This window comes from Elephantulus edwardii, unplaced genomic scaffold (genome assembly GCF_000299155.1).
Source record: "Elephantulus edwardii isolate Elephantulus edwardi_28Jun2011 unplaced genomic scaffold, EleEdw1.0 scaffold00080, whole genome shotgun sequence".
NCBI classification, from domain to species: Eukaryota; Metazoa; Chordata; class Mammalia; order Macroscelidea; family Macroscelididae; genus Elephantulus; species Elephantulus edwardii.
In genome coordinates, this window is record NW_006399830.1 from 12,881,345 (window position 1) to 12,907,938 (window position 26,594).

General features: G+C 46.5%; 1 protein-coding gene across 1 annotated transcript in view; it reads right to left on the reverse strand.

The window, feature by feature from the left end:
- Positions 1–6,684: 6,684 nt before the first annotated feature.
- Positions 6,685–26,594, reverse strand: part of PRKRIP1 (PRKR interacting protein 1 (IL11 inducible)) — a 28,465-nt gene continuing 8,555 nt past the window's right edge. Inside the window, exons 4-6 of the mRNA XM_006889704.1 lie at positions 24,854–24,939; positions 24,077–24,144; positions 6,685–6,782 (exon numbers count right to left, since the gene is read on the reverse strand). Coding sequence (XP_006889766.1) covers positions 6,685–6,782; positions 24,077–24,144; positions 24,854–24,939 — 252 coding nt within the window. The remainder of the gene's footprint in view (positions 6,783–24,076; positions 24,145–24,853; positions 24,940–26,594) is intronic.

The following is a 26,594-nucleotide window of genomic DNA, read 5'->3' on the forward strand; positions in this document are numbered from 1 at the left end:
CCTCCTGACATCTTCATCTTCCCTGTACTTCCTGCCACTACCTGCCCTTCCATGGCCAAACTTCCCCAGGGAACTGTCAACATGTCCCTCTAATGACTCTCCAGCCCTCTGCAGTTCACTAAATCATGCTGCAAAACCCCACGTCATGGCCTGGTCTGTCATTCAGGAGCTTCTCCCTCATCTAGGAGCCTGTCCTTCCTCAGCTCTGTTGACTGCCTGACCCGATCTCCACTGGAGGCTGTCGTCCACGTCGGTGCTCTTCAGGACTCTGTCCCATCTCGTGTCTCCCTTTTTCTCTGACGGCTCTCCCTGACTCCATTTATTCAGGACCCACTTTCAGCATGTGACCTGACATTTCTCTCTCTGATGTCTCCTTGGCCTGGTGGACAGCCCTTCGGTTGGTGTTCTGAGGGCACCATGCCTACAGCTGGATTCACCTTTCCCTCCCATAGCTGCTCTGTCCCTTGGGTCACCCACCTCAGGAAATGCTCCATCATCCAGCCAGCTGCTAACAGCACGTATCTGGTTTCCCTCCCCTCCCCATCAGAGCCTTTGAATCCTACTTCCTGTTGTTGGCATTGCCCATCTCTTCTCCCTTTGCTCACTCACCTGGAGGTGGATGAATTTAAGTCCTCGTCGACTCTGGCTGGCATTACTGCAGGAGCCTCCTGCTGGTACCATCTACACACTGTCCACATGGCAGAGGGAGAGGTGCCCCTCACAGGTTCCTGCAGCCACAAGCTCTCCACCCCGTCACTAGGGCCTGCGGGCTCCCCTTCTGAGGCAGTGTTCTCATCGCTCCTGCAGTTTCCAAATTTCCCAAGCTCAGCTGGGCCCTCCCTGACCCCAGAGCCTGTCCATGCCACACCAGACAAGGACTGCATTTATCTTTTCCTTGTCTGCCTCTGCGGAGTGTGTGATGCTCACCATTATCAAAGCATCTTGCAAGGTGCCCTTTGGAATCCTTTGGATCCGAGGCTTAAATGTTTGCTGCATTCTGAATAAGGAAAATGAACAACCACCTCCTAGGACGCACCTCGAGGCGCATTTCTAAGAGTACTCTCTTTCACAAAGGATGTTGGTATGGTAATTACATCTCACATGCCTGGTTTGAATCCACCAGCTGCATCAGGAGAAAGACAGGCAGCCTCCTCCTGTAGGATTTCCAGCCTCTGAAAACCACCTCTGGAGGGTCAGCCATGAGTCAGTTCTGACTTGACACCACCACCACAACAGTATGTAACATGTCAGGCTGCTACCCTAGGAATTGGTAGTTTAAATTCTTCAGGTACTCCTTGGGAGGGGGGATGGGCAACCTCTTCCTGCTAAGGATTTACAGCCTTGAAGACCCGATGGAGGGCGTGAAGGGTTGGAATAGATTCTGCGGTAGCAACTTGAGTAGTCAGTATACGCCAAACAGCAAACAAATTCACTTCGGTGGTTGTAGGGATAAAGCAAGCTGTTTCCAAGGATGACGACTATAGTCCCACAGCTCTCCAGACCAGCCCCAAAGCTGGATGGAATATTTCTATGCCCAAAGTATTAGTAGAGAACATCACTCCCCTAACTCAATCTATTTTAAGAATATTTTATTTATTCTGTAAGTATTGTAAATGCCGGACATAAGTATGATGCTTGAAATAGTTCACAGTATGTCTTGTGCTCCAAACCATTGCCCTTTCAAGGTCTGGGGAGGAAGGCTCCCCAGCAGTGTCTCTGGACACCCGTTATCATGCCTGTTGTGGGCCTGACACGGAGTGGGTCACCCTCCCCGGGGGTATGGCCATGGAATCTGGCTTCTGAAGAAGGCACTGTAGGTGGCAGTGACAGCAAAATGCAGTTTTGAGTCCCGCCTTAGCTGTCTCCAGCAAACGTAATTAACTGCAGAAATCCACCCTCTACCTCTTCCTGCTGCATCTGTAGCGTGAACAGCTCCTCTGTTCACTTTCAGGCTCTGGGACTTGCTCCAACATTTAATTGACATTTATTGAGCATCTGTTACATCCCAAGTATTGTGATGGCATTAGGGAAAGAACAATACAAGCAAAGTCCTTATTCCCACGGGTGTGGGAAGTGTGTGGCAGGGGACAGGGAAGTCAACAAGGGTAGTGCTGTAGCAGAAATAACAGAGGGCTGGTGATATTTGAGCGGAGAACTTCCGGCAGGGGGGAGCATCCCAGCAAGTGCGGTCTTGAGGCAGGACTGAGCTCCCAGAGATAAGCTGTCGGGAGCCGGTGAGGTTAGCATGAGCTGAGGGAGAGGAAGGCAGGCGCAGGCTATGGGGCTTTGTAGCGTAAGGAGTGTTGCTGGGATTCAACACTGAGTGATAAGGACAGACTGCTGGTTAAGCTGTTCTGGCTGCCATGTGGAGACTGGATTTGGAATGGAGTGGAACGGAGATTAGGCAGCTGTAGGCTTCATCAAGCTAGAGATGGGGCAGGCTAGGCAGAGATGGAAGTCAGCACATCTGGGGCTTTTCATGGATGGATGTGGGGAGAGGGTGAGAAAAAGAGCCAAGGATGAGCCCTCGGTTGCTTGAGGAACTGTGGACAGTGGTACTGTTTGCTGAGGTGGGGAGACCAGAGGAGGAACATGCTAGTTATGTCCCATCCAGTTTATTCTGACTCACCCTGACAGAGCAGAACTGCCCCACAAGGGACAATTATTTCTTGGAGCTGCTGTTATTATTGGCTGCAGTTCTTTATTGGAACAAGTCACTGGGTCTCTCTCCCATAGAGCCGCTGCTGGAGCATGTCTGCTGGCAGCTGTGGTAGATTCAGAGGACTGGGTGAGGGTGTGCGGGCTCCCGTGTGCTGGGTCAGGAATACCGGCGAAGCACACAGGCTCTGTGAGGGCCGGCAGGCGAGGCGGGAGCATGAGGGTTGATCTGATGGCATCTGATTTCTCCACGCTTCATGGCAGCTACTGACTGCTCTGGGCGGGGGAGCAAGGAGAGGCCGAATGGAAGCACTTTTGTTTGCAGAAAATGAAGACTTAAAAATACTTACTGAAGTAAAAAAACAACCAACTTTCTGAAGTTGGGCAGAGGGCAGTTTTCAGGACTGGTTACAGCTAAAGTAAACACAGATCCTCAAATAACCCAGGAAACATCATGATAAATGGAGAAATTCTGAAGCTGTTAAGAGACTTCATTCTACCCAGATAGGCATCCATGCAAGGTGCAGCCAGAAACCTGGTGTCTCAGGGCACTGGAAACCCGTGCTGCAGACCCGTAAAGGCTCACCCCATGATGGTGCAATGAAGTGATCCCTTAGGGCCCTTCCAGCCACAGATTCTGGACCCCCATGTGACAAACGAGTGAGGCTGTGCAAACATCATACTTGGGGCCCACTGTGGAGGCTGGACAGTTTGCTGCTAATGCAAATAAAATGTATGCTGTTGTGTGCTGTCCAGTTTTAACTGATTCATAGCTGGCCCTACTGCAGGTTTTCACATGCAGTAAATCACACGGAAAACGCATGTCCACCTTTCCCCTCCGGAGCAGCTGAGAGTCAAACTGCACACCTTCCGGTTGGCAGCACAAGTCCTTACCACTAAGCAACTAGTTGTTGTTGACTGCCTTCCAGTTGAGCACGACTCCTAGTGACACTGTGAACCAAAGGCCCGAAGCCACTCTACAACTATCGAAATTTATCAAAGTTCATGGAGTTTCCGGAGGCAAGTTCTTTAGGAAGTAGATGGTAGAGCTCCTTTAAAATGGAATCTAATTGTTAAAGGTTGTATGTCAACCGGGCTGGGCCATGATTTTCAGAGGTTTGGTAGTTACACAATGATGTAATTGTCCTTTAATTTGTTGATGTGAGCTCCTAATTTGGGAGCTATGATCAATGAGGCAGATTTAGGGTAACAAGTATCGTGGCCACAACAACCCCCTCCCCTTGCTCATGTAAGGGAGGTGTTTGAGGGTATGGTTTGCATCTAATAGAAGAGAATGTTCTGGCAGAATTCTCTCTCGCTCTGGCTCCTGGCATCTGGCCCATCATCACCTGAACTCCAGTTCTTGGAATGTGAGCCGGTCCTGACTCACTGATCTCCACAGCCAGCAGCCTGTCATCTGACCCACCAATCTGAGTTTATCTAGCCCTGCAACCAGGTGAATCAGAAGCCTCCAGCCTGATGCCAAACTCATGGATTTGGGATTTACCAGTTTCCACAATGTGTGAGCTATTCCCTTGAGAGTTCATGGCTTTGTGTTTTCTGTGTGACACTGCACTGAATTACAGAGCTCAAAGACGGGGAGAGCAATGAGGGGAGGAGGAGTTGATAACAGAAGTTCACGGTAACAGTCGCACAGCAGCTTGGAAAAGCTGGACATCTTTAACCTTTGCCTCACAGAAACCAGCTTTGTTCTGATCTTTCTGAAGTCATTCGTTCCCGTGGTCTTTTCAATTGCCTCATGTGCATGAGAAAGCCGGACAACTGAAACAAAAACACTCACCATCGATGCATTTGGACTGTGCTGTTGGCAAAGACAGTGTAATACCAAAAGGGCAAGTCAGTCTCAGAAGGGATACAACCCAAAGCTCCTCAGAAGAGCAGAGGCACTCCCATCTTCACCTTGAACATGACATCAGGAAGGACTCACTGCTACAAAGGGCACAGTGTTTGGGAGAGGGTCAGGGAAATGAAGACCGCTCTCCACGAGACAGAATGACCACGGCCAGAGGAGGCTCAGTCATGGCAAAGACCATGGCTGCTGCAGAGCCAAGTGGTGTTTCTTTCTGTTACACACACACTCACGGAGAGAGAGGAAGAGGGACAAGGTCGCATGAGTCACAGCCAACTTGATGGCAACTAACACCACACTGAATACTTACAGCGCGCGCGCGCACACACACTCTGCATGCTCCGTATAGGAGACCTGCACCACAAGCGGGGCACCAAAAGGGCAGCCAGGCTCGGGCCCCTTGACAAGGCAGCACAGTGCACGTGGAGGGCTGGAATCATGGACTCTGGAGCCATTGCCAGGCTTCACGGTCGAGTCCTGCCGCTTACTTGTTGGGTGAGCTGGGCGAGTTTCTGTCCCTCTCTGCCATTTTCATTCTTGTCTGGTAAATCTGTACTGGAAGCCTAACTGAAGAGCAAACGTTCAGGTACAAATAACTGAGCAGGCCGACTGGGCAGAGGCAGGAAGTGACTTGCCCAGAGTCCCGACTGAGCAGAGGCTGGGGCAGGGCTCCGAACCAGCCCTTGGGCATCCTCAACCGTCTCCAGTGCTGAAGGGACCACCCGAGAGCCAGCCTGCAGGTCCAAAGCAAGAATCGTGACAGAAAATTGGGGGGAAGGTATGATAGGAAAGCAAAAACTCAAAGACAGGACAAGTAAAACACAGAACTAACAGACTCTGATAAAACAGAAACATGGGTTTCAAAACATACGTCAGGATGTGTGCTCATTTATTAGGGCTTCTCTCCACTACACCTCCTGGGAAAGAAATATTCTCATAGCCTGACCACAGAGGGACAGGCAATCACGAAGTCCAGCAGCTCAGGATGGGGCTGGGAAATCTATACCACAGAAATGAAAGAAAAGCAATATGTATCTGGTCCCCTTCACTCAAAACCACCATTTCCTCAATAGTATCACATGCCATAAAAGGCACAAAACAGACTTTGGAACTTGGAACTAGAGATAATTATAAAAAAAAAAAAAGGAAATACTCTAATTAGAAAATAGCTTTGTGTCTAGCATGGGTCTGAAAGTGCCGGAGGCCCAAGGCCAACCCGTCACCTCCTGCACCCCCACAACTCAGTGCCCACGCTCCAGCAGCCTCCTTCCCCTCTGGGAGCTGCTGCCACCCAGACACATAGTGGGCATCCTGGCCTCTCAAGTCTTCCAACCCCGCTTCCCATGGGACCCAAGCTGAAAACCCTGAAGGAGGAAAGTTTGGAAGGCCTGAGTTCTGACAGTTCTACCCACAGGTTCAGGTCATGTCTCCTGGGTTCTGTTTAAATCCACTCTGACTTCAGGATGGAAAAAAAGAGGCTTCTGGTAATTCACTCCCCTCCCTGACTTTGCTTGGCTAGAATTCCTTGTATCTCCTACTTTGGTTCAGCCCGATCTGAACTGTCTCTAAAAGGCCCCTTTTACATATCAAGTCCCGTTTCTTAGGGCTGAGCTCAATGGCTCTGCCCTGGCCACCTGCACCTCCCTTATATAAAGCGGTGTCTGGGAGCCGCCAGGTGGACAGGTACCCTGCAGGACTGCCTGCGTGCTCCCCAAGGAGATGGAGGCCAGGTCCCCGCGATGCGGCTGACTAGAGCGGAGCTGTTGGCCCTGTGAGTCAGAGCCCTTCACCAGGAGCTCTGAGATCCGTTCTCCTGTGTCGTTTCACAGCCTTTCCTGTAGCTTTTGTAATTAACTTCCACAGGTCAAAACCGAGTTTTCTGTTCTTTACTCAAAGTTCCTTTTGTAGCAACGAGCCTCAAATTCATCACTGTTCAAACATGTGCAAACAGGCACCAGTGGCAGGAAGTGGTCCATTTTCCTTATAGCAGGAGTGGGGACAGCTGTGCCCAGGGTCCTCGGAGGGCAGCGGACAGTCCCTCTGGCCCACAGGCTGAGTCCGACACAGCCTCCTCTCCCTCCTGCTCGTGCTGACCACTTCTGAGGCCCTGGACACGGAACGAGCCAGGCTCCAGACAGCTGCCGTGGCAAACGTCATCACCGGCCCATGATGAAGCTGGGCCCATCCTCTTCCTCCTCGGTCCCAGACGCCTCCTCAGAGCTGCTGGGCTGCTGCTCCTGGGACTGACTGGGTCCTGTAACCACATGACATTGGGATGATCAGATACAAATTCACACCAAGAAGGAAAAAAACAAAGCACATGCCACTGAGTCAGTTCCACTTCTGTGTCAGGGTAAAGCCGTGTTACAGGGTTTTAGCGGCCAACTCTGAGGAAGGAGACTGCCAGGACTTGCTTCTCAGGTGCCTCAAGGCAGATTCAAACCACGAGCCTGTTGTTTGACAGTCAAGCACTGAGCTGTCTGTCTTCCTCAGAGACTCCCTCAGCGACCACGGGGCTTTTGGAGAGAATCTGGAACTGGGAGTTGTGAAGCAAGGAGTCAGGGGCCAGTCCGCCAATCCCATCAATCCCCAATACTGGTCCCCAGGTACGAAGGGTCGGTCACAGAATTGCTCCATTACTGCTCTGACGAATGGACCTGTCCTTGTCAAAAGACCCAGCAGCAAAGAGGAGAGCCCAATGCCCTGTCAACCAGGTCTCCCTGTATTTTACATGGCCCTTAATACAGGCAGGGTGCCTTCCACAGCCTACCCTCTGTGTCAACCCAGGCCAACAGCACTCCTGGTGAAGTTCAAGTTCTCACCAGCCTGCAAATGGAGTTTTAAAAACTGGGTAGCAGAGGGCTCTGCCCACAACAAATCTGCCAGCTTCTTGGCTCTTCCCTAGCACAGACGCAGAGGCCTTCCCTCCTGACACCCCATGTGCAGCCCTGAAATTCCACCTTCCCCCTTCACCATTGCCAGCACCCACAGCACAGCTGAGCTGGTCACAGTTGAGTACAGGAACAGCGTGTTCCCACAACAACTCCTCCCTCTCTTTCTGGGCGCCTGAGGAATGGGAGAGAACTGGAACGGTGCAAAGCCAGAGACCACATCTTCCAGCTCAGCCCCTCTGGGCTGCCACCTACAGGCAGGGTGTCCTCATCAATGCACAACGGGGGGCTCACCAGGGCCCCGAAAATGTACTCAGGCCAGCACCCACCAGCCATACATGCACCGAGTTTTGCTCAGCAAAGAGCTTCAGAGTGAGAGGCCTCCGGGTGCCACAGCGCATGTCATCTTTGGGACTTCATGTCACTGATTTACAGTATCAATCTCTTTTGCTCAGAAGATCAGGGTAGCACAGTGGTTAAGCACTTGGTTGCTGACTGGAAAGTTGGCTGTTTGAAGTCACCAGCTGTTCTACAGAAGCAAGTGGAGGACCTTGGAAACTGTAAGGGGCAGTTCTACGCTGTCCCACGGGGTGGCCGGGAGTCGGGATCAGCTGGTGGCAGTGGTGTGTCTCCTCCCCAATATCATGTCAAAAAGAATGAGAAATTCAAAAGGACAAAGGATAGTAAGCTACTAGCTAGGATTTGTTACACGTAGTAATAGCTACTACGGACCAGGCACTGTGCTAAGTCATTAAATATATGATCGTGTTTAATTTTAACATAGTTTGTATGATAAACCAAAGCCAAATTCATGGTCATTGAGTTGATTCCAACCAGAGCGGCCCGTCTGGTTTCTGAGGCTGTGAAGCTTCACTGAAGCTGGCCGTCTCAACTTTCTCCCGCAGAATGGCTGGTGGATTCGAACCACTGTCCTTTCAGTCAGCAATCCAACACTTAACCTACTGCACCATCACGGCTCCTTTACAATGTTAAGTACCATTATTTTGTATTAGTTTTCAGAGAATGAAAATAAAGTTCAGAGAAGTTATGTCATCTAATGTTCAAAGGTGCTTCAGACAGGAACCCAGCCAGACAGGGACCTAGACAACTGGCCTGGGTTTGTTTTTGTGTTATTTATCCCCACCGACATAGGGTATCTAAATCAAGAAGTCTGTTGAGTAGAAAGCTTCAGTAGCCTAGTGGGTAAAGAGCTGTACTGCCAACCCAACAACACATGGTTCAAATCCACCAGTCACTCTAGGGAAAAAGATGAGCGATCTCTTCCTGTGCAGCTCACAGCCTCTGAAAACCCACTGGAAGGTCAGCTAAGAGCAGCTCTGACAATGAGTTGTCTGCTGAGTGAGTCTACTTCCAGCTTTCAAGGGGCTGGTGCTCTTGGTAAATGCAGTTGTCTGTCACGGAGTATGACTTCCAAGACTCTCTTTACCAGTCTTCCACTACTTCTGCCATATATTCCATTTCTAATTATCTAGCATCTGGAATTCCCCAAGGCTGACTTTGGTGCAATCAAGTGTTTGATTATATGGTTTTACTGCTGGTGACACAGCACAGGTAACATGCATCACCTATCTAAGGCAAGGCGGGAATCCTGTCTGAAAATGCCTCATACTGGAGGCACCTCCGTCTAGCTTGGGCTCAAAGCCGGGGAAGCTGGTACTGAGGCTGACAGCAGTGTGGACTGGACCAGCTGAGCTGTCTGCTGTGCAATGCTCCACAAAGGGGTGGGGCTCTGTCGGCCTGCCTTGGGGGTGCAGCAAGCCATCAACAGAGCCAGGAGTGGCCCTCATTACCCTTTCCTCAGGAATGCTTGGGGGCGGGGTGGGAGCTGAGCCTGCTCCGATGATGACAACCAAGATGTCCAGATGTCCTTCACAGGCAGACAGACAGAACCTGGTATATGCACATGATGACATTTTATTCAATAAGAGAAAGGAATGGGCTATAAAGCTATGCAGAGACATGATTCTTAAAGGTTCATTAGTAAGTGAAAGACCACTGTTTGACATAAAGCAGTGGTCTGCGTGTCACTCTGAAGCTGGAAGATATGCCACTGGTATTTCAAGTGTCAGCAGGACCACCCATGGTGGACAGATTTCTGAGAAGCTTTTACAGTAAGACTAGGAAGCAGGCCTGGTCACTCACTCCTGAAATGCTGGGCCACTGAAGATCCACCAAGAGCAGCAGAGCATCGTCTGATAGAGATTCAGAAGACAAGGCCCCCAGGCACCCAAAATATGCTGAGGAAGAGCGGCCTCCTCAAAGGAGCATCTAACTTTACGACATGGATTGAGTGAAGCTTTCATTTGCTTACGTGGTACGACCAAAACTAAGAGAAACTGCTTCACACAACCATTAATAACTGAAACAGTGTAGGGAGCAGGATGTGAATGAACTTGGAGGCTGTAAGAAGACTGAAGAGTACTGACGCCTTTGACCTGCAGTGCTAGTGAAGAATACTGAATATATCATGAAAGAACCACCACCAGCCTGTATGGGGACAAGCAGAGCCAGAATGTTCTTTGGAGGCAAGGACGGGGAGACTGTCTCACATACGCTGGGAATGGCAACAGGAAGGGCATATTGCCTGGTAACGCGGAGGACCTGCGATCGAGGACGGCCCTCACCCACAGGGCTGGGCACGGTGCCTGCACCAACAGGCTAAGCACAGAGACTGTAAGGCCAGTATGGGAATGGCAGGGTTTCTGTTGTTGTACAGGTGCCACTGTGAGTCGGTGCCAGCTCAATGGCACCAACAAGAAGAGAAAGATGTCAGCCTGAAAAGGCTACAGCGGGATGCTTCCATTAACACAATACGTGGGAAAGGCCAAGCTATGGAGAGGGTAGTCAGAGCACTGAGAAACAGATTAAGGTTGCCCAGGGTTGGGGGAAAAGCTGACTAGGTGAAACACAGCTCTTTCAAGACTCTGAAACTAAATTTAAGCCACTGCTATGGCAGACGCATGCCACTATGCATCTGTCAAAGTCCACAGGGTTTCACAGGACAAAGTGAATTTTACTGCATACAGATTAAAAAGCAAAACCAAAAACGGTGAAGAGGCCAGAGAATCCCAGGATGAAATGAAGAAGAGGAGAAAAGGATCTAATGTCTGCTAACCTGCAGAGTGCAGGGAGAGGGTTCTGCCTAAGAAACTCCTGAAAACGGCTGAGGTCTGTAAGGTGGGCAACGCCCTCCTGCTTATTTACAGCTTCGGGAACCCGATGGAAGATCAGCTCTGAGCTGGTTCTGACTTAACGGCAGAGAGAGAGAAGTAACTCTGTAAAGAAGCGCCATCCGTAAGATGAAAGGCAAAAGGAGCTGATTCTGAAATGCTAACATACAGAGGCCTGGGCAGCTAAGGAAGACCATGGTGGATGGTGGGAGTCTGGTTACTCGCTGGTGGGGTGGGAGGCTACAGAAAAACAAGGGGAGAAGGCTAGAATAAGCCTTGCGGTAACGAATTATAGTTGGAGGCATTGGTATGAACTCATGTTTAGCTTAATACAGCTCCAGATAGACGCATATAAAAATAGCCATAGAAATGTGCACATACACTGGTCAATACACACACTTACTCCTTTGCTCTATCAACTGAGAAGGGCTAAAAGCAACAACCTCACAGTAGCAATGAGCATGTGTGGCACCCCCAGAACCTAGAGCATCATCCTGCCACAAAAGGAACCCTTGGAGAATTGGCCAGTTCTAGCACTGGGGCAGAAAATGGAAAAGACAGGCTTGGAGTATCTTGTAGTGCCGGAAAGTAAAGAAGTGCTAAACAAAACAAAAAGTCAGCCTACAACAAGGACATCCATCAAAAGGACACAGGAACCACCTGTGAGAGCTCCCAACCACCAACCCGGAACAAACTCAACAACAAAAAAACCCCTGTAATCATAACCTAACACCAAATATTATCACCTAAAGTACAGAAGAAATAGCCATGTGTCTATATGGATATAAATACATGACTGAATGAATAAATCAGAGGGGAGGAGGGAAAGGAGGTAGGAAAGAACAGGAAAATCTCCCCTGCATAAGAATCCCAAATGGTTTCTGCAGCTTCTCTGGCTCAAGGAGAAGGTGCTCAACGGCCATTCCTCAAGCACGGCCTGCATCTACTGACTTCCTTTCGGAGCAGGGTACAGGCAGGGGTGTTGTGAGCACAGCAGGAAAAGAGTCCCTGGTGGCACAAGCAGTGAAGTGCTAGGATACTAATCGGAAGGTCGGTGGCTGGAACCCACGCAGAGGGACTGGAGATGAACAGTTTGGTGATGTGTTCCTAAAAGGTCCACAGCTATGAAGACCTGACTTCTCCAGACCCTTAAGGTTCCCGTGAGTCAGAATTAACCGGATGGCACTGGCTTGTGTTTCTGTTTTATTTTGTTATGATGGAGAAACCTGGCAGGACTTCAGCTAGTGATCGGGGCCAGCATCAACAGTGAGTAGGACGTCCATGTCTGGCTCCTGTGATCTGATGAGGTGAGAGTGGCACCTGACCTCTGTGGTCTTCCTCCTACAAACCTTAACTTCAGTCCAAACAGGAGGAAAATCTATCAGACAAATCCCAGCTGAGGGACACGCTACAGAAGACACAATCCACAAAGGAATTTCAAGGGAACGAAAACCAGTCTGTAAAACTCTTACAGCCAAAGGAGCCCAAAGAGATGACCACTAAATGTAATGTGCTCTAAGATGGGACCCTGGAATAGAAAGACATTAAGCAAAACCAAAGGAAATCAGAAAAAAAACCCAAAACATGGATTTTAGTTAATAGCAATGTATCAGGAGTGGTTCATTAATCGTGACAAATGTACCATATTAATGTAAATTGCTAACAATGGGAGAAACTGGGCACAGACTAGACAGAAGATCTCTCTACTAGCTTTGTTATTTTTCTGTAAATCTAAACTATCCTGAAATTTAAAAATAAAACCAACAACAAAACCCCACCCCCCAACATGTCAAAACAAATAAAACGTCACATAGAACTGCGACTGTACCAGTGGATGGATAAGCACAGCATATAATGTAGCAGGTATACAGCTCAGTACATGCAGAACCCTAGTGGAGCAAAGGCAAGGGAAAAACTCGACCTGCTAGGCTGGGGGCGGGGAGCAAGGTAGGAAAGGCTTTACATAAAGAAGAACAGAACACTCCAGCAGGAAGGAGGAGTGGAGTCTCCCGGCAGATAAGGGGTCAGCAAGAAAAAGAGTAGAGAGGCCTGAGCATGTGCAGTGGGGCTCTAGAACAGAGGCTGGAAGGAGGGCTGGCACAGAGGGCACGTGGACGGGAGATGCCAGACAAGGGGGCAGGAAAGGCAGCTGCTATGAGCCAGGTGTTAAGCAGGATACTCTCATGGGTTAAGTACAAAGTGCTAGCAGGATCAAACCCTGGTTCAGGTGCCCGCTAGCCTTGCAGCCCTGTGAGGGCCTTTCTGACTGATGTCCCTCACATCTGTAAAATGGGGAGAAGCCGGCGGATCTCACAGGGCTGCTGGATTAAAAAACACTAAAAGGATAGTAAACACTCAGAACTAAACATGGTAGTACTAATAAATGTTCACTAAATGTAAGCTACTGCTGTTGATGCAGAAGAATGAGTGTTAATCCAACGTGGGTTTTTAAAAGAGCTCTGGAGGCTGTAAACAGGGAGCAGGCATGGGAAGAGTGGTGGCCACAAGATCTGAATGTACATTTCTTTTTTAAAAAAAATTTTTTCTTTTTATTAATTTTTTTTGTGTGTACCGTCAAATCAGATCTGACTGGTACAGGAGGAGATTGCCCCTCCTTTTCCAGCAGAGCATCTGGTGGATTCAAACTGCTCATCTCTGGGATTAAAGTGCAGCTTCTTGCCACTAGGCCACCAGAGCTCACCTGAATGTTCATTTCTATAACGCTTTTATTAAATCCCTAGTAAGACCTTGTCTTCCCCTGATGTGCATTGTTCTTATACACATGTAGAAGAACCTGTAAAAGTCAGTGCAGGCAAGGGCGTGGGAAAGTGTGGAGTGCTACATGCTGCTGATAGCAGTAGAAACCAGTTCCATGCCTTTGGAAAGTAATACAGTTTAAAAAGCAATACATTTCAAAAGGCACTCACTCATAAAGTACATGATATTCACTTCTGTATCAGAGACAAACTGGAACCAGTCTAGTGTCTAACATAGAAGAAAGAAGTTTAATATGGCAAGCCAACTGTTGGGATATTATGAATAATAAAGATACGTACAATGTTAAAAATGAAATGGGAAACTGCTCAGATACTGCATGTAAGTACACTGCATGTACAGCAAGTGTAAATATGGAGAGAGGAAAAGAAAATGATGGCAAGGGATGTACTAGCATCCACTAGGATGATGGGACTGCATTTCCCCATTGCTGCCACCTATCACATGACACTACTGTTTATAGAATATTTTAAGATCCAGGGATCTCAAATTTTATTTACTGATTGTAGAAATACTAGGTAAATGTCAGTGAATGCAAAGGTAGCAGACTGGTATTACTTCTTTTTGCCAGATCAATCAGCTAACTAGGGAAAAAATCTTGGTACTATGGAATTAATCATAAGGACATGGAGAAATATTTATAAAACAATGTCCACGATAAAATTGGGAATTTAAATATGGTGTTTATACAAATAAGGTATGGATAATTAGCATCTTTATATTGGGCTCCTAGTGGAATGGTTACATACAGGACTATTAACTGAAAGATTGGTGGTTCAAATTCAGCCTGAGGCAGCTTGAAAGAAAAGCCTACACAATCTGCACCCAAAGGTCAAGCCATGACACTATCATGAAGTGCAGGTTGTCTGTGGGCTGTAATGTGCGGGACTGGGTTTTTAATTGTTGTTGTTATGTGCCGTCCAGTCACTTGTGACTCACAACAACCCTATGTACAACAGCCCTAAACTCTGTTCTGTCCTGTGCCAATCGCACTGTCTCTGAGACTTCCATCCCAATTACCCGTCACTGAATTAATCCACCTCATAGAGGGCCTTTAATTAGATTAAAATATATATGTGTGTGTGTGTGTGTGTGTGTGTGTGTGTGTGTGTATATATATATATATATATATATATATATAGTTATGTTAAAAATGGAAATACATCACATTAAAATGTTCATGTGATTATTTCTGTTAAGAATTATATAGTGTTTATTTTTTACTTTATTCTTCTTTGTGTAGTCCAGAAATTTCTGTCAGAGGAGGGAGAGAACTGTTTAAAAGAGAGATATAACTGGGTATTCTGTCATCACAGGAGACTAGAGCGAGGGCTACATGGTGGAGGGGACCTGGGGGAGGGTTTGTAAAACAATGAAAGAATCTTTTCTTTTACTTTTCCATAATTTTTGGACTCATGTACTTATAACTTGTTAGTCAAAATTGTGTCTTCTAGGTTGCAACACCCCCATGATACATCTTCAAGGATATGAACATGTACAGCCAAGCACAATAAGAGTGTATCTAAATTCCAAAATCAATCTCCATAATAGTCTATGTGTTTCCTACTGCCAAAGGGGCCCTTTAGAGTAGTGAGAGAAGATCTTCACCCTGAAACCCACAGCGTCCCTTTTCAGCAGGAAGTAGCTAAGAGAATACGCCGTCCCCTTTTCCTTATGACTCAGGGTGAAGTCTCTCTCAGGGAGGAGTGATAGGGAATGGCAAAGGATACACTGACAAAGAAGATTAATCAGAACTGGCTTTGACAAGCACTGTGGCATTTGGACAAGAACAAACTGGGAGGAAGGTAGAGAGAATAGTGCAACAATGAATGAGTGGAAGCCCAAAATCTCTGTAAATGTTTATGAAAATTAATAAAATATAATTATAGAAAAAAAAAAAAGAAATTTCTGTCAAATGACACACAGGACAGTTTGCCAACATTAGTATGTATACAAAAAACCTGCTGCACTGAAAGCACATACTGAGTGGGGCCTCCTGAACCCCAGATACCAGCCTCTAGATCAGCACCCCTCAATAGAGAACAACTCTGTCCCTTGTCCCCCCTGATGGTGTGCAATTACCATAACTGCCACATCTAGAGGCGCGGTGGCAGGCTTCCAGAGTGTGGATGCCAGGTCACTCTGCCCTTCTGTTCCTGCACCACTGTTTACGTAATAACAGTTAACGATGCAGTTAGAATAACATTACAGTATTGTTTTGTCCTAAGGTGGTCTCTTACAACACAAAAAGAATTTGATCCCAAATGTCAAGACCAAGGTTGAGAAAGCCTGCTCCAGACGTCCTGAGAAACAAATCACCTTGGGACCACCAGGATCCCTCGGTCTTTGTCAGGACAGGTAACCCTAGCGTTAAGATTATATCCTGAGAACCTCAAGGCTTCATAATCTAAACTGGCTTACGGCCATCCAATGGTGCCATTCAGGCATTAATCTCACACGGCAGGGTCTGTTAACAGAGTTACTAGACATGTACAGCCAAGCACAATCAATAAGAGTGCATCTGAATTCCAAAATCAATCTCCATAATAGTCTATGTGTTTCCTACTGCCAAAGGGGCCCTTTAGAGTAGTGAGAGAAGATCTTCACCCTGAAACCCACAGCGTCCCTTTTCAGCAGGAAGTAGCTAAGAGAATACGCCGTCCCCTTTTCCTTATGACTCAGGGTGAAGTCTCTCTCAGAGAGGAGTGATAGGGAACGGCAAAGGATACACTGACAAAGAAGATTAATCAGAACTGGCTTTGACAAGCACTGTGGCATTTGGACAAGAACAAACTGGGAGGAAGGTAGAGAGAATAGTGCAACAATGAATGAGTGGAAGCCCAAAATCTCTGTAAATGTTTATGAAAATTAATAAAATATAATTATAGAAAAAAAAAACAGAGTTACTAGACCAACATGGAAAATAAGTGAATGTACCTCCTCCCCAACAGGACAGGACTGTGAGTCGGCTGCCTTTACCTCCTTTTCAGGAGTCAAGAGCTCAAGGAACCTTGGGAGACCTCCCCACCTACAAATTCAAGAACCCTGTGCACAGAAGCCACCTGGTGGCCCAACATTTCAATTGGGCAACTTAAAAATCTATATATTCTCTCACAATGTGGAAAGCAAGGAGGCGAACAGAACAGCCACTGTAAATGGCACACAAATCACTCTTAAAAGAGTGCTTTTTTCCAGCTCAGTAAGTACAAAACATACATGACCATTGAGGATCCTTTTTTAGTATGTTCAGGTACTAACGTCATAATAAGTATAGCATGGGGTCCATATCTTCATACTGAAATAGAAAGAAAATGTCACAAAACAGTATTATTCTTACCTCAGCTGACACACTGATACTTCCTAGTCTGTTTTCATTAGTAATAACAATACCTACATGTTTATACTGATTTATACTGTTTATACTCGACCCAGTGATTAAAGGCTCACAGTCCTCAGAATGAAAAACATCTGTGTTCCCACCACGTGACACCACCAGGAAACACAGCACAAACGTGTACCTGGTCAGCAGACATTAAGTTCAAGGCCTGATGAAATGCATCTGAAAGGACTAAAATGAGGCGTGCACCTCGGAACATCCTTTACAGCTGTGGATAAATGAAAGACAGGTGCTGGAGACTGGGTGCCCCTGATGCCTGATCACCAAGGAAGACTTCAGAAATGCCAGCTCTGCGATGCTGTCATTTGTCTCCGTCAATGAACAAGAACCAAGTAACAAATACTCGACTCCAAGGAGCACAGACTCACAGCAAACTGACCATAGTTTCTCTATTTCAGAGGTCTTGGGTTTATCAGTGGGGGAAGTCCCAAAAGAAGGTGTGCCAGACTACCAGAAAAGCATCCAACAGTCATCAAATTTCAGTATTAGATTCAGTGAAAAAATGAGCTTACTATTTTGTTATTGTTATGTGCCATTGAGTTGCTTGTGACTCATAGTGACCCTATGTACAACAGCTCTGAACCTTGCTCTAACCTATTGTCTCTGACACACCTATCTCCGTTACCCCAGTCACTGAATCAATCCATCTCATTGAGGGTCTTCCTCTCCTGTACTGTCCCTCCACCCTCCCAAACATGATGTCCCTCTCCAAGGACTGGTCCCTCCTTACAACATGTCCAAAATATGTCAGATGAGGCTTCAGAATCCTTGCCTCCAAGGAGCAGCCTGGTCTCACCCTCTCTCGGATGAACCTGTCTGCTCTCCTAGCAGTCCATGGTATGTATATTCAATACTCTTCTCCAGCACCACAGCTCAGAGGCATTAAGTCTCTATCATCCCTAGTCACTGTCCACCTCTCTGATGCATAGCAAGTAACTGCGAAGACCATGGCCTGAATCTGGCGTACCTTAGCCTCCAGACTGATGTCTTTGCTCTTCAGTGCTCTGGAGAGGTCTCTGACAGACTTTCCCAATGCAATTTTACAAGGTTTAAAAAAACTCACTCAAAACAGAGAACTACGTTTATGGTCACAGTGAGGAGAGTGTGGCTGAGCCCAGGACTTTGCTGCTGTTGTTTGGTGCTGTCCAGCTGACTCAAACTACCTACAAAGACCAATGACCACACATACAATAGAGCGGCCGGCGGCCCCTGAGCCTTCCCACGTCTCTGTCACGCAGCTGTGCTGGCCCATCTCACTGCGGACCCTCCTCACCTTCGCTGTCTACCTTACTAAGTGTGATGTCCTCCTCGAGGGATGGCCGCTCCTGTTTACATGACCCAAGTTCGTGAAGGTTTCACCATCCTCGCCTCTCAGCAGCACACAGGCTGCACTGCCTCTAAGACAGGTTGTTTATTCAATCACCTCAGCTTCCCTCTGACGACCCCTCGGACATCACCGCGGGCGAGCAGAATAAAAGGACGAGTCTGGGAGAGAAGAAATCCACCCGACAGGTTAGTGCCGGCCCAGTCGGAAAGGTCTACAAGATGCTGCAAGGCTGTCACCTGGACTCCTATGCGTCAACGTTTTACCTGGAGCAGCTACTTAAGGATCCTACAAGGGAAATGTCAGCAGATGAGGGGCTACGTGCCACAGGAGAGCAGTGAGCACCCTGTTTTGTTTATTCCCCTCTGGTATCCTCCGGCTGGACTCCAGGGGACTCAGAACTCAGCAGTGGGACCAGGCATGGGCTCCAGGAGAAAGGGGATTCCTAATACCCAGGGATGGGGAAGCCCTTCTCTCATCAGAGGAGCTGCGGTCACAAGATAGCCAGACAAGTCTTTTTACTGCTTGACCCTGGCCACAGGCACAGGTGTAGGAAGTGGGAAGCAGAGGAGGATGGCTAAAGCCCCAGTTTTGTGGAAAAGGGAGTGCAGGAAATGAAAAAGCACAAAGAGATCACAGTGAGGGAGAGACTGGAGAAGAGACCCCCAAGGTTGTGTGAGAAGTCCTGGGCCCACCTCGGGCAGCAGGTGTATGGATCTGGCCCAAAGTGCCACGCCAGCACTCAGCAGAGAGCTGAACTCGGAGAACGGCGCTCAGACTGGCCGCTGGTGATGCATATACAGAACGCAGCCAGGCAGCACAGAAAAGGCTTTGAAAAGGAAACTGACATTGGAGCCACAACCAACACAACTCTGGTCAGGACATGTCCTGAATGCTACTGGGTTGGCTGTCTGTCAGATATCAACATTCTGCACAGAGTTTAAACAAGACCCAGGGCCTCATGACAGAACTCCAAATATCCAGGACAGAAAATGATTCAATTACTTGGCATATACAGAACTAGGAAGATCTCAACTTACACAGGAAAAGACAATCAAGAAACACTAAAGACCAGATGATCTAGATGCTGAAATTATCAGACAAATACTTGAAGCTGTTATTTAAAATCTCTTTCCAAAAAGTGAATGTGGACACCTGGAACAGAAATAAAGAAAACTGGAGTAGAGAAACTGAAGGTATATAAAGAAGGCAAAAGGCAGACACCTGAGAGATTTAAGACGCCCAGCCAACTCCAAACAGGATAAACCTGAGGAAATCCATCCATGCTCAGATACATCACAGTCAACCTGCTGAAATCTGAAGAGAAAGTAAACTTGAAAGCAGACACAGAAAAACAGTGATGGGAGATTGAGTTAAACGACTGCAAATTTCACATCAGAAAGCAGAGAAGCCAGAGTGAAGGGGGGGCAACATTTCTGAAGGTTGAAAGAACAGCTGTGCACCCAGACACCCAGTGAAAACACTCTTCAGGAAAGAAGATGTTAAATGTGCATAAGAAGGAGAAAGAACAGAACTGGTAATTATCCGGCCCACTCTACCACAGCACCAACACTAATAACCAGTATCCCCGCTGTAATAAAGGACACTATCAACAAGCACATGGAGAGATGCAGGCCTTCAGTGTTATTAGGGAGAAGCCAAAATCAAAACCACAATGAGATACCACTTCATCTTCACTAGAATGGCTGCTCCAAAACCCAGAAAACAACAGGTGCTGGTGAGGGTGTGGAGAAACTGGATCCTTCATCCGTTACTTATGGGAATGAAAACTGGTACAACTCACGCGGCAGTTTCTAAAAGAGTTAAAGACAAAACGACTATATGACGCAGCAAAATCTAAACCCAAGTATATAAAAAAAAGCAGGATGAAAGAAAAGTGAGATTCGTCTATCAATGTTCACTGCAGCGCTGTCCACAACAGCCTAAATGTCTAGCAACTGACGAACAGGAAAGCAAAGATGTGCCGTCTACAGAGAGTAGACGTGAAAAGAAATAAATTCTGATACACACTACAACATGGATAGAGCTTGAAAACATTATCCTCAGTGAAATAAAAGGGTCACAAAACGATAAATACTGTGCCTTCTCACTACGAGGCAAATGTATAGAGTGCAAAGTTTGTTACTGGTAACAAGGGATGGAGGGGAGGAGACAAAGCAGTTTTGGCTTAAGACTATTGAGTTTCTGTTTGTAACGATGGAGTAACATGCACAACAAATTTGTACACATACATTTATATAAATACAAATGTACACTTCAACAAGATAAACACCCAACTGCAAAGGGGGCACAGGATATAAACAGACACTTCACCAAAGAAGATACTCAGATGGCAAACAAACACATGAAGAAATGTTCAAAATCCCTAGCTCTAAGAGAGATGCAAATCAAAACGACTAGGAGACATCATCTCATCAAGTAAGAACAACAAAATTCAACAGGGCAGCATTCAACAAATGCTGGTGAGGTTGTGGACAAACTAGAACCCTTATTCACTGTTGGTGCAACTACTATGGAAGGCAATATAGTGCTTTCTCAAAAAGTTGGAAAAAGAATTACCATTTGACCCAGCAATTCCACTATTGGGAATATACCCTAAAGAAACTAGAACTGCCATCCAAGCAGATATATGCATACCCATATTTACTGCTGATTTGTTCACAATAGTAAAGAGTTGGAAACAACTCAAATGCCCATCAACAAACAAATGGATAGAGAAGCTCTGGTATATTCACACAATGGACTACTATGCAGCACTGAAAAACAAGGAACTCATGAAATATTATACAAAATGGCAACCCTGGAGGACATTATGTTGAGTAAAATATCTCAATCACAAAAGGACAAATACTGCATAATGTCACTGTTATATAACAGGACTGATACCAGGTTTGGGGGAAAACGAAGAAAAGAGGGCATAAATAATGTACACTGCATTGAAACAGATAAGGGAAAAAACCTATTTGAAAGGGATTTATGATTAAGTATTATCTGCACGGCAAGAGTCCAGAATAAGAGCTGCATAGTAAAGTGGAGGGGTGTGTGTGTGTGTGTGTGTGTGTGTTTGTATAACAATGAAGAATTTTTTTTTTCTTCTCAAAGAGAAAAATGAACTGGGGGGAGAAGAGGGGAGGAAAATGTGCAACAATGAATGAATGGAAATCCAAGTTCTCGACAGTCTTTCATTAAAATCTCAATTAAAAATATCTATAACAATAATTTGAAAGAGATCTATATGTACATGTCAAACCCCCAGGTGGAAATGAGAAAGGATGGAAGCACATTCAGGGTGGTCGACCAAGACCTTCTGGTCATCTGCTTCTCCACAAAATCTCGAAGAAAGCTGGCAAAACCATCAACATCAATCTATTTTACAACTCTGGAAATGCTCTTTGGATTGTTCAGGAAAAAGAAGGGACTCTTACAACAATTAAATCTATAGCATTTTGTAACTTGTCCTCTTAGCCAACCCTGAGGCCCCACTGAAAAGCAGCAGCCCAGAGGCCACTGGCAGAGGAGGCCCTTTGTCACTCTGGCAGCTCCCTGGAAACCTTTGACCTCATAGTTTGATCAGAGTGAACTGCCTAGGGTTTATGAATAAAGATCAATTTAAAAACCAAATCCATTTCCCTGAAGTCATTAAGACTAATAGCAACCTTACTGAAAGAGAAAGAACCACCGGTGTTTCCATGGAAAATCTTTTTGGGAATGGACTGCTCCATCTTTCGAACAGCAGCTGGAGAGTTCAAACCGCTCACCTCTAAGTTAGCAACCTCACTTTAACCACTGGTTAACCAGCTCAACTGTCTGAAGTAATGACACAGTGGGGAGACAAGATATTTAAGAGGAAAAGCCAAGCAATGTCATGTCCACAGGGGCTTTGAAAGTTCAATTCCTGGGACTCCAGAAGGCTTGCCCATGTGCAGGGAGGGAGGCACACCCAAGACAAAAGACCCTAGTCGTTCCTTCTGGCTACGCTTGTGGCTCTGTGCAAGGAGGAACTAAAGGCCAAGGCAGAATGACAAAGTGCCTGCAGAGTGAAGGCCCGTCCCACGGGCTCAAAGAAGTTAAGGAAATCCTGGGCGATCATGAGCTGACTGCTGGTCTGAACAGAGACTTCAGCGGTCACACATAACAAAAATGAAGAACTGGTCTGGGGAAGTCATGAAACAGAGAAATACCAAAAACAAACAGGAAAAACAAACCGTGGAGAGATTCAAATTACCCAGTGTCAAGGAAATCTATTTCTGAACAGCCCAAGCTACAGAATCCCCTAAAAAAGAACATGAGATGGGCTCTCATGTGTCCAATCTTCTAGTCTTTGAGCCAAGTCCTTCTGTAGTCCCATGTGCATGAGGTGGTGGGAGGGTGGATGAGGGAAAGTGATGGGGTAGTTTATCTGAAGGATGAGGTGCAGCTGTCCCATTACTTCTAGCAAAATAAGAAACAGTCTAAAACCATAAAATAACTTTTCCTAGCAAAATGGGAAACAGTCTAAAACCATATACAGTATGTCACAAAGGAAACTTATCATTCGTAAGTATACTCTCCTGGTAAGAACCATATTCCAATGTTAAAAAAATAAGATTTTGTCCTAACACCAGAAATCTCATTCACCAACCCAAGAACCAAGGAAGCTCTGGTGGCCTGCGCGAAAGGAGGTGCAAGTTGTCTGAATGCACCAGATGCTCCTCGGGAAAAAAACCTCTGACAAAGATTTATGGTCTATGAAAACCTGCTGGAGGGTGAGCTATGTGTCAGTTCCGACCTGATGTCAATGAATAACAAACAAAACCCCAGGAACCAAGCTGAATCAATCAGGGGAGAGCTGCCAATTTGGTAATGGAGTTGGACAGTTGTCATTTTCCTGGGTCCTCTCCTCTATTCTTAACCTAATTGGCTCCTGGAGGAGCAGGCACCCCTGGCCTGCTGCTGGGTTCAGAGGAGGGCAGGAATGGCAGCATGGTAGGATGCTGTCCCAATATACTCCCCTACAGCCCCCCTTTGTCATCAGAGCCCCGATTCTGTCAGTTCAGAGAAGCAATGTATGAAGCTCCCAGTGACGATCCTGACAGCTTCCAGTCAGTCAGGACACGTCTGTGCTTTGGTCATTGAGTCTGCTGGTAGCTAGCAGGGTCTAGAGATCCAGGACTAGCCAGCAAGTCACACGGTAGCATTTGTTGGGACTAAGTATTTCTGAAGAACCAGTCAAAAAAGATAGACCAGAGCTTTTTGAATCACCAGAATAAAGAAGCATCGAATTGCAATGAAAAAAAAAAGACCAGACAGGTACTGCCTCACTTTGAATGTAAGTATGATGGCAGGAGCTGCAGCAGCCATCTCACACCTACAGGCAAAGGCCAAGAGAACTTCAGAGATGCTGGGCCTGACACTGATAGGCTGCTGAGTCACACCAGGCAGTTACCTACCATTGTATGTCTTGTTATGTGAGAAAAATGAACTCATATTTAAGCACTGGTAGTTAAAGATTCTTAATTGATTTGGCAGGTGACTCAATCAGAGACACAAGATGTGGGAGCAACCCCTTAACCACTCCTCTTGGGTAAGACTGAAGCAGGACAGGAGCATGAGAACAGTTGTAGGCATCTCCAAACCACTGGGGGGACGGGGCAGGGCGGGAGAAGATGATGAGACTATTTGAGGACAGAGAACCAGGGGACAAAGTGAGGGCTGGTGAATGACAGTAACATCACAGAGATTCCTCACCAGCCGGCCTGAAGGGAAGTCTGTCTTGGATTTAATGTGAGCCAATCTTTTTGTTTAAGCCAGTTCAGCTGACACTTGCAGCTAGAAAGATTCCTAATTCATACAAATAAAGCCTCATTTCTCCAGTAGCTAGTCAACCAGCCCCAAATATTAAACCTCAACACGTCCTGACAGTTCAACCACCGAGAGAAAGACCAGGCCAGACACATGAGCACGGCTCACCTTCTTTTTGTTTCTTTTGTTCAAGTTTCATCTTCTTTGCCAATAATTTCTTCTCTTTTAACTTCTGACTGCAAATGAAAAATAAAAGCATTGATTCCTTAACTACTTTACTGCATAGTTTAGAAAACAATCACTTATGGCATACTAGGAAGTTTATAATTAAATGAACTTTACAATTAGAACCTGTAAGATCATTTCTTATAATCCTGCTATAACAAATATGATCAATGTTAACAAGCTGTTTTCATTACACATCAAGATCAAGTTCTGAGGTGATTAAAACATCTCAGAAAACACTCGAGATACTTTTCCATTCCAAGATTATTGAGGGATTGTTATCAGCTGTTTTAAGGTGAGGGGCCATTTATTTTAAAAGGAGACATATAGAGCTTCAACCTAAATACCCTCCCATCACTTGAGCAGGTCACAAGGTTCTAGGGAAGCGCTAACTGGAAAGTCTGTTTACAGCACCCCGTCATACGTGATGTTAAAATGAGAAAAAGGAGGGAACATTAAAATCCAGTGCAACCACCTTAGTGCCGATTTCTAAATTTTAGAGACTCGGAACAAAATTAGAGCAGTCCATGACTTCTCTCTGGCCAGGCAATGAAAGAGAGTAGTCTGTTTTCTAGTATTTGAGATCTGTACAGGTGAGCTTTCTACTGCAAGACCTCAACTCACTCTCCCATCAGACACAGCCATTTCTGGCCCTGAATTCAGCCCTGTGACCAACAGGGGGTGGGGTGGTGGGGTGGGGGTGCCGCCATGGAATCTTACCGCTTCTTCCGGCGCTTTGCTGTCTGCTCCTCTGCAGCAATTCGGTTCCTTTCCAGTCTCTTCTGAAACTCTGCATCCAGTTTTTGCTGCAAAAAACCCCGACATCATTCAGACCCCTCTTGGCCTGGGTAAGCTGTAGGGGGTTTCGTCTGGGTTGGGCGTGAGAGTCATAGAAGTTACACCGTTGGGAAGACCACCTGTCCCACCTGGGTCCTGGGCCTACTTTAACGTTCACACTTAGGTGCGGATGCTGATTCATAGCGCGCTTACATGCACTAGAAGCAAACACTGCCTGGCTCTGCGCCATCCTCACATTCACTGCCCGTCAGAGCCCACTGCTGTAGTCACTGTCAATCCATCTCCTCAAGGGTCTTGCTCTTTCTCTCCGACCCCCCTCTTTACCACACATGACAGATACCCTTTTCCAGATACTGGTCTCTCCTGATACATGCACATAGTATGTGAGATGAAGCCTCATCATCTTTGTTTCTAAGGATCATTCTGATTGTACAAGTTCTTCCAAAACATATTTGTTCACTCTTCCGGCAGTCAACGCTATAGTCAGTAGGTCTCATTAACCTTTTAATGCAAAGGTACATATCTTCTTTATTCACATACATTATGAGGCAAGTGAAATTACTATGGTTTGGGTCAGGCACACCTTAGTCCTCGAAATGGCATCTTTGCTATTTTCAACATTTTAAGAAAGTCCTGTGCCAAACATTTGTCCCACAAGTCCCAAGTGGGCAGGAAATCAACGCATGCTCTCTAATGGCCAAACTCTTGCTATTTGATAAGATAACACTCACGTACAACAAAGTAGGAGAAGAGACCATCTGAGGAAGGAAGAGCATACTCTACTCCTTGAAGGCAGAGGCAGCACCAATGGGGTATTTAGACAGGCTCATCAGATGGAAAGGTCAGGGTCAGAACTGCGGAATTTTTAAGTCCTAACGCTAGCTGTGGGAACTCTGGTGGTAAGAAGATGTGCTGTAATTCCAAAAGCATACAGTTCAAATCCACTACACTAGCTGCTTTGCGGGAGAAAGACAGGCAATCTCTCCCCATGCAATCACCTGCAGATTCTCCCCATGCAGGTTTTCACTGCTGGAGGGTCAGCTCTGGGTCGGTTTCGACTCCACAGCAAACACCACCAGCTCTAGCTAGAAGAGCCTTGGTGATGTAGTGGATAAGCGTTCAGCTGCTAACCAAAAGTGGAAATAAACGACTCTGTGATTATCGAATGACTAATCTAAAGAGCAGTCACCACCTGTTATTAAACATACACACACATATACGTTAGTTCTTTCCCAAGATGAAACAACTCTGGTTTGCTTTCTTTAGCCATACCATCAAGAAAGATGGATCACTGTAGAAAAGAACATTCTACTTGGTAGAGGTGAGTGTGAGAAGGCCTCAATGGAATGGACTGGAGTGACAGGACAACGGAATCAGACATTGCAATGATCAGGAAGATGGCCCAGCACAGTTTCGTCCTGTTGCACGGAAGTGCAGGGCAGTCACCGTGAGTCAGTGCTGACTCGATGGAACTAGTAACAGAAAACTCTGCAGACCACGATGTCTTCCCACCCCCACACCCCTGCCCCACGGTTACAGGTTGATTAGGGCCGGCAGCAGAGTATAATCCCTCGGTCCAGACAGCTTCTAAAGTGAACCGCAGTGATATTTACTGATACAAAGTATCCTCTCTCATTTCTTCCAGTCACAGCCATCAAGGTCA